General features: G+C 44.6%; 1 protein-coding gene across 1 annotated transcript in view; it reads left to right on the plus strand.

Moving 5' to 3' along the window:
- The first annotated feature begins 555 nt into the window (after positions 1-555).
- The window catches only part of SIK2 (salt inducible kinase 2), a 31,218-nt gene continuing 16,451 nt past the window's right edge, over positions 556-15,322 (plus strand). Inside the window, exons 1-4 of the mRNA XM_008928933.4 lie at positions 556-639; positions 8,067-8,183; positions 9,383-9,446; positions 12,989-13,150. Of these exons, the coding sequence (XP_008927181.1) occupies positions 556-639; positions 8,067-8,183; positions 9,383-9,446; positions 12,989-13,150 (427 nt within the window). The remainder of the gene's footprint in view (positions 640-8,066; positions 8,184-9,382; positions 9,447-12,988; positions 13,151-15,322) is intronic.

The raw sequence follows: 15,322 nt of genomic DNA on the forward strand, positions 1-15,322 counted from the left end.
GGGGGTGCCCTCGCCATGATGGGGGTACCCCCCGGGATTGGACGATGGCCGCGGGATGGGGTACCCCGCCAGGGATGGGGGTACCCCGCCAGGGATGGGGGTACCCCCTCCGGGGGTGGCGCTGGCTCCGGGATGGGCTTACCCTACCAGGGATGGGGGTACCCTACCAGGGATGGGGGTACCCTGCCCCGGGGATGGAGCCAGCACCGGATCGGGGGTACCCAGCCCCAGGATGGGGGTGTTCTCCCGGGATGAGGGTACCCCTCCGGGGATGGAGCCAGCCCCGCACTGGGGGTACCCAGCCCTAGGTTGGGGGTACCCCTCCGGGGATGGACCCGGCCCCGGAATGGGGGTACCCGCCCCCGGAGCCGGGTATTCCCTTGCGCGCCCCTCGCCCGCTTTTGTCCCTCCTTCCGGCACCTCCCGCGGCGAAGGGGATATTTTATTTTATTGCAGCAGCCGGGTTGGTTTTTCCTGCTTTCGTCTTGCCCGGGAAGGGCAGGATAACGCCTCCTCCCAGCCCCTGTGGCTCAGGCCGCGGGCGAGTGCTCGGGGATGTCACCCCGAGGATGTCACCCCGAGGATGGCACCCTCCCGACCCCGAGCGTCCTCGGGGTGAGCGGGGCAGGCGGCTGCTGGGTGAGTTGGGGAGCTCTCCCTGTGAGCAGGGAAGGTTCAAACCTTGTGTCGTGCCCGCTGTCCTGCCCTGGGTCTGTCCCGGTGTCCTGACCCGGCCGCTGCTTGCAGATGAGCAGAGCTTCTCCCTCCCTGGGTTATCCGTTCCAGCAGAGGAACTTGTGTGTGTCCTGAATCCTTCCGTCCAGCATCCTGCAAGTTAACCAAATTCAACCATTTTTAGCCTCTTTGTTTAACACCCCCGTGTATTACCCGGTGATTATTGTTAATACCTTGTGCTTTACCTACAACAAAAATGATTGTCAGTCTGGGTGGATAAAATGTGGTCGTGTTCACTTTAAAAGGGAAAAAAAAAGAAAAGAAGGTGTCTGGTGAGAGTAATGGCTCTGAAAGATCAGCTTTCTCCTATATGTTGCTCTTAGGTAGTTTTAGTCACTACACCTAGAGGTGAGGTTTTTGTAAGCCTGTGTTCTGGCTGCTTTCATTGTTTGCTGAAGAAGAGGTTGCCGTGCTGCTCTGTGCCTGACAAAAGTCATTAAAATGTTTCCTGAAGTGCAAAGTGAAAACCGAGCAGACCTGCAGTTTATTCATCGCCCTGGGCTCGTGTGGCAAAACCATTCCTTGCAGGAATGGAGAAATGCTCAGTTGAGGGAAGCAAACCCGTGGTGCTCACACTGCTCTGGCCACACAGGGCTAGATGGGCTTTGCATCCCAGGGGTTAACAGCAATTTTTCTTATTTCTCAAGTTCATAACAGACTCAGTTCTTTTTTAAGCCCTTCCTTGCTGTTCCTGAAGAGCCAAGCAAAGCCCTGGCAGTGTTAAGTGTTCCCTTCCCAAGTTTGTTGCCAGATGCCAAACTTGTAAAGGCTTCACTTGGAGATATTAAGTTGTCACTTGCTCTTCTTTGGCAGACTCTGTGATGGGGGTGAGAACTTTAATCTTTATTTGTATTGTACTTTTACAAAGTATGTTTGTTTAGCATTGTTCAAAATAACAAAGGTTACAGAAAACTTAGAACTCAGCAGCTTCTCAACTCTGGTATGATTTTTATTTCACCCATGTCCTAAGAAATTGCTGAATTCCAGTCCATTCTAGTACATAATAATGATATTATTTTTTTTTAAAAACCAACTTTTCTGTCCAGTCTGAAGCCTCTTTACCTTCTGTGTGATTTTTACAGCAGATTTGCCTGTGTTGGAGGTTTGTGTCAAGGTCTTTGATTTTTTTATTTATTTATTTTTTTAGTGCAGCTGCATCATATTTCTGCAGCAAGAGATGCAGGAGTGTTTATCTGGAATTTAATTGCTGAGCTAGTTGCTGGAAGTACTTACATGGCCTTTGAGGAAGGGGAACCCTATTAAGATTACTTCTGGTGATGTCAGAGGAAATAAATTCCAGCCAAATACTATTTGGAAAAAGCACTTCCAGTTTGGAGCACCTCATCTGATTGTTAGCTCACTGGGCACACAAAGTGGAAGTCCTGCTTGTTCATGTCTCCAGATGGAAGGCAGGTCGTATTTCAAGCTTGTTCTGAACTATTGCTTAAATTTCTTGAGTTGCTGATTTCTCTGTGCCTTTAATAAAATTCCAGGGGCAGAATACTCAGTTTTTTAGAAAGGCTGTGCTTGTGTTTCGCTGCAGGAAGGTCTGTGCTGTGTTGCTGCTGAGACTTGCTCAGAAAAGCTGTTTTAAAAGGACTGTTTCCTTGCCTGAGTTTCCCCTGAACCTTCCCATTTGAAACCCTTTACATTCAGAACCTCTTTTGGCATCAGTATTTTGAAACAGTATTTTGTGTGGTTCCGACCTATAAAATATTTGCTTTTTTTGTTTTTACACAACTCTGCCCAGCCAATAACCATCAAATTAAAAAGGATGGGATCTTATTGCCTTGAACGTCAGTGCCCACAGATGATGTACAATCCCTCCTTTTTATGGAAAACCTGCAGGTAGGAACACAGAATTGCAGAGTACAGGTGAGAATGGCATGAGAGCAGCCAGGGCTGGTGGATGGGGTGTGCAAAGTCAGAAACCTCATGGTCAATCCTGCATTCCTAAAATTGCACAATCAGTCAAAGAGAAGTGTGAAAGTCAAGGAAAATGGGGGGGATCTGTGGGAATAGAGGTGGTGCCTGACTCTTTTTCCTGCCAGTCCATTCAGGGTGCCCCAAAGGGGGGCCAGGGCTGCCCTCGACCTTTGCTTTGCTTGTTGGAGTGTTTGTTGCCAGTGAAGTGGAGGGCACGTGCTTTCCTGCCACGCTCATTTATCCTCTTGCCCAGAAATCCTGTGATCCCAGGGTAACTTCTGTTAATGAGGCGTGGAAATAAGCGACAGATTTTTATTTCTTTTTCCCCCCCCCTCCGTCCTCGGAAGGAGAAAGGAAAAGAGAACAGAGGTAACTGGGAGCAGAAAGTTGAAGAAGAGGGAGATTTGCTCCTGGTGAAATAGGGTGACGTGTGAAATAATGGGAAAACTCTTGGAATAGGTGAAGGTGCTGCTTGGAAAAAGCACTTTCAGGAGGAAGGCAGGTCTTTGTGAATAGGCTGTGAGAGAATTGTGCCCCCCACCCACCCCCAAAACTCTGTAACCAACACCCCCCAAGGATTAATCACCTCCAGAGGGACACTGGGCGTTGCTCCCCAGGTGAAAATAAAGTTCTTTATGTCCCCGTGGATCACACTCTGCCTCCAGCTGCCTGCTGGGTTACAGGGACTTTGTATTTTTCTCTGGCAAAATAAAAATTAAAAAAATAAACCCAGCTCCTGATAGGAACTGTGGTAGCAGTTTAGCTGATCAGGTGTGCTTGGGTGGGACACAGGCAGGGACAGTTTGGATGTGAATTTGGGGGGAGAAAAGTTGTGTTGTGGTTTGATTTTTTTTTTGTTTGGAGTGTTTGGGTTTTGCCTTGTTTGTTTTTTTTTTCTTTGAAGAATTAAATGAATAACATGCAAACAATGAAAACTGAAAGCTGGAGTAGCTGAAGAGCAGAAGAACTTTCATCTTCTTTGACAATCATTTCATCTTCACTTCTTGGCAGCTTCAATTCCCAGATGTCAGATGAGGATTGAGCAAACTCCAGGCTAGTAAAAGAGGGAAGGAAATATGTGCTATCCCTAATATTTTACAAATTAGTGGGAATCACGAAAGTTGCAGAGATATTTTGGAATGTGACCCTTTGAGCAGCACAAACTGGTGATGGGGGAAGGGAAGGAATGGGATCCCCCTGCTGTTTTCCTTGTCAGAAGAAGTTTGTGCTAATATTATATATTGATATTTGGCCGGGGTTTTTCTGTTGTTTGTTTCTAGCTGTTGCTAGTAGTTGTTGGCAAGCTGTGTATTTAGGAACAAAACACACTCTTTCAGATAGGAAACTGTTCCAGGGCTTGAAGGAGCTTCTCCACCTCTAAGAATTACATCCCTTTTCCTGTCATCGTGACCCAGCTGAGCTCATGGACACGAGTGAGCTGCTGAGTGCTCTGTTCCTCCTCACATCAGTATGAAAGATGGGGCTGGAGTTTTAAGCATTCCCAAGTGCTTCTTCTCTCTAAATCCTCTCTGGCCCCGGCAGGATGTGTGAAAGTTAAAAGATGCAGAATAGACTCGAGATGTTTAATCTGCATTTGAGTGTGGAAGAAGAGGTGGCAGCTGCTCCTGTGCTGCTTCTCCTGTAGGAGATGCACATATATAATGTGCACATATATAATATGCACGCTGAGAATTGCACAAGGGCTGCAAAAAGCAAATTTTTTTCTCCTTCAAATAGGTTTTTACTGTGTTAAAAAACCCTCTGAATGGTATCAAGTAACTCCACATCATAAGAGAAATAGTGGTTTGATGCAATGGGGTGGGATTTTTTAAACCAAAAACCTGTTTAAACTTGAGATACAGTTTGTTCTTCCTTAGTTTGTAGCTCCAGTAAGATATTCCTAATTAGCAGAGAGCTGTGCTTAGGGTTGTTTCAAGTACCTGTGGTTACACAACACACACCTTTATGGATCCACTGGTGGTGGCTGTCGACTGACTGATGCAGCTCCAGAAGTCCTGTTTGGGAATTTTGGACAGATTATGGATGCAGCAGCACAAAATTCACCTTTTAACATGATAACAGAGGTAGCAAGTGGTTTTCTGAGGCACTGGCTCGTTCCATGGTGCTCCAGTACTTTGTTTTCCAACATATAATGTGATTTCTCAAGGAGTTCAGTGTTTGCTGTGTTAATAAAGAGCATTTTACGGTGCTGTCAGGATTATCTGGTGATGTCTGGGTGAAAACATTCCTGTGGCAGTTTTCCTCCAAGTCCTGGACACATGGCAGTGGTAATAATTTTGGGGAGGTCTGTGTGGATGGACAACAGGAGGTCACTTTGTGCATTAACCTTCTGTGACCTGTTCTGCATCTCCACTCAGTTTTTATTTGTGGCTTTGGGGAGAGGGAAGGAAAAGTTTCCAAACTCTTGGAAGAGGGTTTTTCTGGAGCCATTTTGCTCCCAGTGATTGTGTGCCCTGAAGACTTGCTTTTTTCCTGAAGAAGGTTTTGGTTTCAGTCTTTCAACAGCCTTGGAGAGCTGTTTTATTTCGAGCCAGGAGATGGGATAGGAAACTTCTGGAAAAGGAAGAAAGTAGGAAACAGTGGAACATGATTCACTGCTCTTGGCCAGAAAGTGCAGTGAAGGTTGTAGCAGGATCTGTGGCCGTGCTTCCCAAACTTATATCACCCATTCTTTCTTTATTATTCTTTTTTTTCAGCGCTACTTTCCTCTAATCACGTTTTACTGGTGGTTGCTCAGGAAATAAGAGCTGCTCAGGGATTTTAACCGTGTAAAGACAAAAAAAAAAGAAAAGCCCTTTTTTTGTTTATATGAAATTGCATACGTATATTTTTATTTATATGAAATTGCTTACTTCTGTTTTTATTTATATGAAATTGCATACTTATATTTTTATTTATATGAAATTGCATACTTCTATTTTTATTTATATGAAGTTGCTCACTTCTTAGGAACTGACATGATATGGTTGCAGAGCATCATTAACCTCAGAGAACATAAAACTGCAGTGGGCACTTGTTATTGAGGAACTGGAGTGGATTTGGAAGTACTTAATCTTTAAAAGGGAAGAAGGACAAATGAGTTATCTTGGGTTTTCTAGGGAAGTGGATATTTTTTTTTTAATCTGGGAAACCAAAGTTAAAAACTGTTGCTGTTGGAAGGTGGGAAGTGCAGAGTTCAGGGTAAAATGCTGGAGATTTTTGGAGCTTTTTATGTGCCAAACTGGAGATACCTTGTTCCTGGTGTGGAAGGTGTGTCACCACTGTGTGACAGGAATGTCACACTGCTCCAGAGGAACCCTTGCTTTGGTTTTTAAGGGAGAAACAGCAGGTTCCAGCCCTCTGAAACCCCAAATAACGGGTGTGAAATGCAGAGATGAGGAGGATGAAGGAGAAAGCAGCTCCTGCCTCTGGCTGAGCACAGAGGGACGGGGTAAAATGAGTTAGAGGAAGGGCAGAAATGGGACACAGGGGTTGTTTTTAATAAATATTTCCTGATATCTGGGGTTCAGTGGCTTTGCTGTGGTTGCTTTGACACTCTGGAGCTTTCTAGGGAAGTGATTTCTCCTCAGGCTCAGAACTGGTGCCTGCAAAAAATCAGCAGTAACCAGAAGTCCTTTTATGAGGTGTGATCTTAAATTGGGCTGGGGAGGCTGAAAGGTGTGTGGAGGGGGTTGTGGTGGGGTTTTTTTTCCCCCTAAAGCTGCAGGAATGATTATTTGCATCCTCTGCTGCCTGGTGGCATCAGGGCAGAATGTCTGAATGAGAAAGTGGCTTCACTTTAGTTTTATGCAAACCCCAAGTGGAGCTGGAAGGAATAGGACTGGAATGGGGGGGAACAAACAGGAGCAGGATCAACGTGCTTGATTTGCCTGGGTTTTGTCCTCGTAGTCCAAAGGCAGAAACTTTCAAAGGGAGACTTGTAATTTTGGTTTTTTTTAGGATTTACCACCTTGAGCATCACTGGTCCATGTGATGAAGAATAGAGGCTGTGCAATAACTTGTGATTAATGGTGAAAAATGTGTAGCACGTGGCCTTTTTTGCTTGTTTTTAATGGCTGCATATGACAACATTCTTACAAATGTTTATTGCTTCTTGATAAAATTGTTTTAGGGAGTTCTACATTATTTTTAAAAATTGCTTAAAAGTTTTAGATGTTGTTTAAAAGGAAAATCCCACAGCTGCCTTTTGAAATTTTTTTTGGTCTGTTTTAGATGAGTCTTGTTCTGCTTCAGCTCTGCAAAAGAGCCTCCTGCATCTCACAACCCGATTTTCCCTGATTACCATTTAATCACTCATAGCAGAATCTTATTTTCCTGTTGGATGAGGGAGACAAGGGACTTCTAAAGAGGTTGTGGAGCAAAAGCAGAGTGAAATGAAGTCAATAAATAGTTAATTGTGAATTCAGGTGGGTCCCTAATCAGTGTTACTGGAGATAATGAGGTTCACCTCCTGTGGATTTTGTCTCCTGCTCAGCAGCTGTCTCCCATGTTCAATAGTTTGTGAAATGCTGTTATAATTGGGAGCATTTGTGTGACTTACATTGTTTGCTCCTGCTTCAGCACTAATAGTGTGATATTCAGGGTGAATAAACACCATTTATACATTCAGCACTCTTTAGTATTTTCATCCTTTGCATGGTTTTTAGAGTGGCAATGTTTTTGCTTTCTCCTTGGTTCAAATTTTCTCCTTGGTTCAAATTTTCTCCTTGGTTCAAATTTTCTCCTTGGTTCAAATTTTCTGAGTGTCTTCTGTTTGAGACTTCCTAAACATGTGTAGTCACCTTCCCTTTGCAGGTGGTAATTAAAACCAAGGTCAATAGGACCAAGATGTGTTTTGTGAACTAACTGAGATGTCTTTCCAAGGTTTGACTGATAAATAGATCTGTAGAGTTGGGTTGTTGTTTTTTTCTCTGAAGGGATAAACTGCAGATGTCCTTTTGTAGTTGCATACTAATTAACAATTAAACATGTCACAGTTGAAACCACGTGGATCCACCGCCATGTTTTGGTGATTTGGGTTGAGCCAGCAGTTTTTCTCACTTTAAAATATCACTTTGCAGTTGTGGGATTCAAATGGACTCCAGCAATGGACACCAAGAGGCTTTTAAAGAGGGTTTTTGTCCCTGTCAGCTGTTCCTACCTGCTGTTGATACAAGAGCACCTGGAGCACTGGCTCCTGTGTCTTCCATCCCATGTAAAACCTGCTTTTTCTGACATATTTAATGCTGTCAGTCTGTATTTTTTAGTGTGGGATTGGAAATTCTGAACTCCAAGAAACCCCCCAGCCATCTGGGGCCGTTGCATTGTCCCCCTGTATAATGAGGACAAAACTAATGAGGAAAACGTTGGGGAGTTTTCATCTCACTCTTGCTGCTTGTCTGCAGGTGGCAATAAAAATCATTGACAAGTCTCAGCTGGATGCTGTGAATCTGGAGAAGATCTACAGGGAAGTGCAGATAATGAAGATGCTGGATCACCCACACATCATAAAGCTCTATCAGGTGGGGGCAGTGGTGGCTCTTCCCCTTTCTCCCCATCTCTTTTGCTCCTGGATGAACTCTTCAGTGAAAGATTTTGAAGGTTTTTTAATTGTGATTTTTAATTTATTTATTTATTTTTAGTGCCTGTAGTTTGTGCAGTAAAATATGGGTTTGTTTTGTAGTGGTTTCTCTTCTGTTTCATCTCCTGTCCCTGCAGCACATGGTGAACTGTTTGGGGCTGCTGGCATTTCTGCTCCAGTTCAGTCTTGCCTTTAAGGCTTTCCTGAGATACTCCCTTTAGGATCTCCCTGTTGGGGCTCTGTTTAACAAACAGAGATAACACACCCTTGCTTCAAATAAACCTGGCTCAACAGAGATCTGGGTGTGCTAAAGCTCTGAATTTAAGGTCATCTGACAACATCTCCAAAGGAAAAATGAGCACAAGGACTTGGAGCTGTGGTGGTGGAGTTCTGGATAAAGATGAAGATCCCAATTTAACTTTGTTTTATGTGAAAGGAACTGGCATTTGATCTATAAAATATTGATCTGCCAAGCAGAGAGGGACCTTTAAGGAGTTAAATAAAATAAAGTAATATCTTCCACAGTTCCTTCTGAGTGAATGGCAACACACAAAAATGGGAGAGGAGGGACTGAGAAAAGTTAAATTAAGCCTGGAGATCAGGAAGATCATTTAAAGAGGGGGGTGATGATTATGCAGTGCTTAATCCTTCACTGTTAGTGCATTGGCTGGTTAAAAATGCAGGTTTGACAGGTGAGTTTATTTTTAAAATAGCCTTCAAATTGTCCCACTTGGCTGCTTTTATCACGTGCCCATCACTGTGCTGGGTTCCCACCAGGAGTTTGAGTTGTCTCGTGTCAAATAAAATGCAAAGACCAAATTCACTGAGGTCTTGTCCATGAACAGCTTGTGCTGGACTGTTTCATTGAGGTTGTTGAAAGAGACCCAAAATGTGTTGAAATGGTTGTGCTGTGCTCAAGGTAAATCCAAAATGGTTTTTTGAACTGGAGGATTTTTCCCTTTGGGTCAATATTTTGATTGTGCTGTTTGCACACCTTGTGCAGTTGGAAGGATGGTGATAACTCCAAGTGCAAGGCAAAGCTTCCAGATCTTTAGCAGAAAGAATAAGGATCCATTTTGGTGGGTTTTTTTGCTTCTTGCTCTTCCCACAAGCACTCACGTGTGATTTCTTCATGGACAGGTGATGGAGACCAAAAGCATGTTGTACCTTGTGACAGAATTTGCCAAAAATGGAGAAATTTTCGGTAAGCAAGGGAATATTTTCATCTTCAACATTTTAATGCACTGAGTAATTAAGGGTCTTTCTGGGTCTGTTGTTGGAGACTTAATATTTCTGTGCACTTTTGTCTGAAGTCATAATTTTTTTTCTGCTTTACTGGAGTGATTTCTCAGAGTGGCTTCTGGAATTGAGGGTGGGATATTCTGCTGTGGGTGTCTTTGCCACTGTTATATTAAGATACTTTAAGGACACTGTGACGTGTTCTTCGAGGTGTGGGGGTCAGGAGCTGGTAACTGGTTAATGTTCTTTTAGTGCCCTGTCAGGCTTTGGTGTTAAACAGCCTGGTATTAAACCTCATTGAGTCTTTTCAGCTCTGCTAAACCATCCCCTCGTGGTGCTGGCTGATAGTTCATGGGCAGGGTTGTTTCTGACCTGCTTCAGGGAGATTTTCCCCACTCAGCAGCAGTTTTGTGTAGCCATGACTTTCCCCAGTTAATGTCACTGCAATAAATAATGTGTTCAGCCCCAACCCTTCAAATCCTGTCACCTTTTGGATGATATCTTTGCTTTTAAAGATATCTTTTTTAACTTGGCAGAACACACGAATGAAAAAGGTTTCATTTGTGCTCAAGACTTTACAGATCTGGAGAGTAAATATTTGGGAAAACACTTCTCACTCAAAACAGCAGCCAGACGTGCAAACACTCCTACATTAAATATGTACAGTAACCATGCAAAGTGTGCTCTGGGTGTGCAGAAGAAAAAAGCAGCAGTTCCATTGACACTCTTCCCAGTGCTTCTCTTGCAAACTTGCAGTGACTGATGCACAGATTAACCAAAGTGACCTGAATTCTGCACTGGATTTTGTCCTGCTCACTGGGGAAGCCCAAGTCGTGTCCTTTTGTCCTCAAACTAAATTTTACCGAGGGTGAGGTTCCCTTCATAACTAGTCCTGGTGACCCAAGAACAGAACACAGTCTCTGATGTTTTTTAGACCATTTCAGCACAAAAACCTCCCTCAACAGAGCCAGACAGGAACTGAGGTGGTTTTTTTTTTTAATGATAAAGATTCTTTATAACATTTAATGTAGATTCCTCCTCTGAAATTCCAGCTGCATTCATAAGATTGGAAATACAGGGAAATCCCCTGAGAAGGGATTATTTGTTCCTTACTGAGCTTGAACTGGTGAAGGATGTCTTACCTGCCTGAACCTGAACCCAGCTCACAGAAGGTTGGAAGGGATTTGTAGGGAATGACTGTCCAGCTCTGCAGCTCATTGCTCAGGACCCTGGATGGGGGCTACAGCTTCAAGCCATCCTGTTCCAATGTTTTGACCACCTGCAGAGAAAAGAACCCTTAGGTTTAGACTGGATTTCTTGTGTTTCAGTTGGTTTCCACTGCCTTTTGTCCTTTTGCTGGGCACTTCAGCTGAGAGGAGCCTGGCTTTGCCACCTCCCTCCTGTTCAGTATTTATACACAAAATGAGGTTTCCCTCTGCACCTTGTCTTCTCCAGGCTGAGCCCCCACTGCTCTCTGAGCTCTGCAGGCCCTTAATCATGTTCATTAACCATCACTGTGCTCACTTTGGTGTGTAACAGAGCTTTAACATTCCAAATTTCACACGGGTACAAACCTAAATGAAGGACTGCATCTTAAAGCACTGACCACTGGGTTTGCAGGGCAATGCCTGAGTCACATGTTTTGAAGTAAATACACCTTAATCTTTCAATTGTCCAGCAAACAATTGTACTTTGGGCTGCTGAAAAGGCTGGACAGGGAGCTGGGGACAAAAGCCCTGCTGTGGATCCAGCTGAACCTAAAGTGTCTTCTGGTTTCTGTTTCATTATAGTCAAATGAAAAAATCCAAACCCTGCTGTGGAAATGTGCAGGCAGAGGGTGACACAAGGCTGAGATTTGCCCAAGGGGGTGAAATGTGGAGGTTTCCTGGCAGAGGTGGCTTTGCTGCTTCAGCCTTTGCAGGAGGGGTCTGTCCAGTAAAACCCAGAGCTCTACACACACATATTCCAGCAGGACCCACGTTCTGGATGTCTCCAGCAAGTTTGAGCTGTCCTGGAGTGGTTCCTGTGCCCAGGGGCTGGCACAGAGCCTGGATCCCAGTGCCAGCCTGCCCTGTTTGCACACTGGTTAATGCACAAACGGGGCCCATGCCCTGGTGGGATGTGCTGGGTTCTCCCTCTCTGGGTGCTTTCAGAACAAATGGCCTGTTCCACTCAGAGCTGGTGAAACACTGAAGGGCCAGCTTGGTTTGGGGTCTTTAAATGAGTCCTGACAGGCCAGAGCCGTAAAAGCAAAATGACAGCTTGGATTCATTAACTTGTTTGCTGCATTGCTAACAAATGATGGATTAACAGCTTAAAGAGCTGGCTTGTGCTCAGGGTAATTTAGTTTGTGCCTTTGATATCTGACTTCACCTTGATATCATATGATTTGTCAGTCACTCTGTGACTGAATGATATTTAGCTTGCAAATATTATGATCTCCCCTTACTGCCAGGCTTTTGTTTGTTCTTGTGCTTTGCCAAGTTAAACCAGCTGAAAAGTGTTTGAAGGCTTGGGTAGGTTAGAAGCTCTGAGCAGAGTTTTCAGACCTGCTGGTTCCAGGGATCAGATTTTATCCTGAAGAAACCAGAAAAGTTTTTAAATGAAAATATTGCAGACAGTTATAAAGCCCCCAAACAATATTTTAATTAAAAATCCCCTAAAACACAAGCTAACAAAGCCAGGTCTGGTATTGTGTTGGGCAAGATGATCCTGCTTGGATCACTGATGTCACACAAGTGGCTTAGAAGATACAATTAATTGCTGGGTATAAAATCCATATGCATTTGCTGCTCCTTGGCCATTCTTTATAGGATGTCAAAGGCAATTCCAAACCCATCCTAACAGTTGATTCTTTGATTTTTGTGCTCGTAAGAGAAAGAATAGAATTGACTGTAGAAGCTCTTTCTGTCAAGACTCACCCAGCTGCTGCTCCCCTTGTTTTTGTTCCTGAGCATAAACGGAGTTGTTGCTTTCAGGGCTAACGTTGGTTTTTACAACGTAATCAAATATGAAAACAAAATGTTCTTTTCTGCCTGTGACGCAACGAAGACAAGAGGGAGGTCAGGATGGGCACTCTAGGGGTACTTGTTTTATTTCCAGAAAACAAAAAAATAAATACTTTCAGCCACTGTGCAGCCTCTGCTGAGGCTTCAGAGGGAGAAGTGTGGGGTGGAGCCTGCGGGAACTGAGCAGCCCCAAGCCTGAAGTACCTCGTGGTGGGTGAAGCCAGTTATTCCAAGCACTGTGAAAATACTGCTCAGGCAGCTCTGAAAGAAGGAGCAGAGCAGAGTTTCGTGACGCATCAGCTTTTTCTTACTCTTATTTGTTTTCTTTTCTTTCCCCCGTTGTTGGGGAGGGTGTTTCCCATTCTTTCCGAGGGCAGGGCGGGAGGAAAAAGGGTTTGGCTGCGACACCTTCTGAGCGCTGTTTATTCCAGGGGAACCCCTTGTTTCCAGGGCCCTTGCTGGCTGTCCAGCCCACGTTAAGCCTGGCTTATCTCCCCAGATTACCTGGCCAGCCACGGCCGCCTGAGCGAGTCCGAGGCCCGGCGCAAGTTCTGGCAGATCCTGTCGGCGGTGGAGTATTGCCACGGCAGGAAGGTCGTGCACAGGGACCTCAAGGCTGAGAACCTCCTGCTGGACAACCACATGAACATCAAAATAGCAGGTACTCCCAGTGCAGGGGAGGTCCAGTAACTCCTTGCTTTTGTTGGGGCCGTCCCAGTCCCTCGGTTGGTGCTGCCCAGGAGACCCTGCTGTGCTTGAGGCACAGAAAATCGGTGAGAACGTGTCATATTTTTGCACTTTGTGGTCCAAATGTTTCCTGGATTTATTTCCTGGATTATCCCTGTTATGCTTTCAAGAAAAACAAAAAAGAAACAATTTTTTTTTAGAGTTACAGATGCTTTTTTGTGGGTGCCGTGACACGTCTCTGATGCTGCCAGATGTTCAGGTTAAAACAGAGTTAATCAAATAACTTCTTTCAACATTGGGGAAAAAAAAACTCAAAATGGAAGCTTATTGATTTTTTTTTTCCCCCCCTTTTTGCATGCATGATTTCATTTTAATTATAAATTTAGAGGCAGCAGATGTTGCTAGCGATGGAAATAATTTTCATTACAATTCCATGAATCCTTCCATACTGATTTTAGCCCGGCAGGACTTGGGAAAAGTAGGTAATATCTTGATTTGGGGGACTGTTGAACTTCAGACATCACTAGTATGGGAGCAGGGAGGGGAGGGGAGAGCTGTGAGGAGCTGCTTTGGGAAGGAGTGAGTTTGCTTGTCCTGAAAAGGAGCTGTGACTCCACAGCCAGCCAGGCTGAGAAGGGTAAAGTGATAAAACATTTCTGATCATTGCTGCATTATTTTACCCTTCCTGGCAATTCTGAAACGGTGAAAGGGTTTTGGTACATCCTTGAGCTTTAACCCAGTGGGTTCATCAGCACTGCTGCTGTTTGTGGGGCATTTTTCTTTTTCTCATTTCTGATTTCATCCCTGCATTCATCTCCAGGAGCACCTGGAGATTTATGGCTGACAGACAATTTATTTACCAGGACAATTTATGCCTTCAGTAAATACTGTGTCTAAGGGCTGCAAGTCACCCACTTGCTATGAGTAATGGAACTAAATGGGAGGGAATTTTTGTGCTATTGTTCGTCTGAGCTTTCCTCGCCTTCTCCCCATTCCCACCACCACACTTTGCCTCCTGATTTCTCTCCCCATCACTGTGCTGCTCTGTAGGTTGTTCTGTTCAGCCTGGCACAGTTTTTCAGAGCTCCTCAGGGCTCTCAGCCGTGCTGTATCCAGAGTTATTCCTTTCCTGGATGTCCTCAGCGCTGCAGGGACGTGAATTCCTCCCCCCCTGAGCACCACACAGGCTCACAAAAACACTCCTTCAAAGGCATCTCGGGAGACCCGTTAACCAAAGCAAGGTTAGAGCCATGAACTGCTCAGGCACAGAGAATTTCAGTGCTCAGGTTCTCCAGGGACTCAAATAAAAGCACTGATAAATGGTAGTTATGAGATTCCATCGGCTGCTGCTGCTCTTTCCTGCCTCGGCTGCTCTCCTGCTCTACTTCTCTATTACAGAAAGTTAATTACAGGTGGTCTGTATGCAAATGAGCCCATTAGCTGGCACTGGTTCTTCCATGTGTCGCTGTCAAGCTTTATCAGGTTTGCTTGAGTGATAAAGGAGGAAAGTTAAGACTGCTTGGAAACTTTGTAGTGATTTGCGCTGAGTCAGTCGTTTTGTTTTTCTCTCGAAAGGAGATAAATGATGAACTCCCCAGAATGTTTATCTGTGATTTTGGAGTTATCTGGTGCCGTGCAGAGCCCTGAGAACACTCTCTTCCAGTCGTTCATACTCTTCATGGCCCATTTATCAAAGTGTGGAAGAACAGAGGGCAGCCAGGATCCCAGCTCTGATAGCTGGAATTAGGCTCTAATTTGAATTAATCTAGGAATTGAAAAATGGCACAGGAACTGATGAATTACTTTGATAAAGCTCTGCACTGTCAGTGTTTACACGGGGTTCCAGCACTAAGCATGAGGCTCTTCCTTCCTGATCACTCCAAGCAGCTAAAAAATCCCCATAGGGGTACTCCTGGCCATTCCAGGCTCTTCCTGACTTCCACTGGTCCTCTTGATTCATTCTGGTGCTTCTGAGACTTTTATTGAAGCTTTTACTCTTGGAGGACACAACATTTTTTAGTCAGATACAGGGAAGTGCATAAAGTTACCTCTGTATTTCAGCTGCTGGGAAAATAAGATTCAAAAATAAATGCTCCTAAAACTGTGAGCTGGGTGAGACTGCCACCTTTGATTAAAACAGCAGGCT

The sequence above is a fragment of the Manacus vitellinus genome, unplaced genomic scaffold (genome assembly GCF_001715985.3).
Source record: "Manacus vitellinus isolate BGI_N305 unplaced genomic scaffold, ASM171598v3 scaffold_41_pilon, whole genome shotgun sequence".
Classification (NCBI taxonomy): domain Eukaryota; kingdom Metazoa; phylum Chordata; class Aves; order Passeriformes; family Pipridae; genus Manacus; species Manacus vitellinus.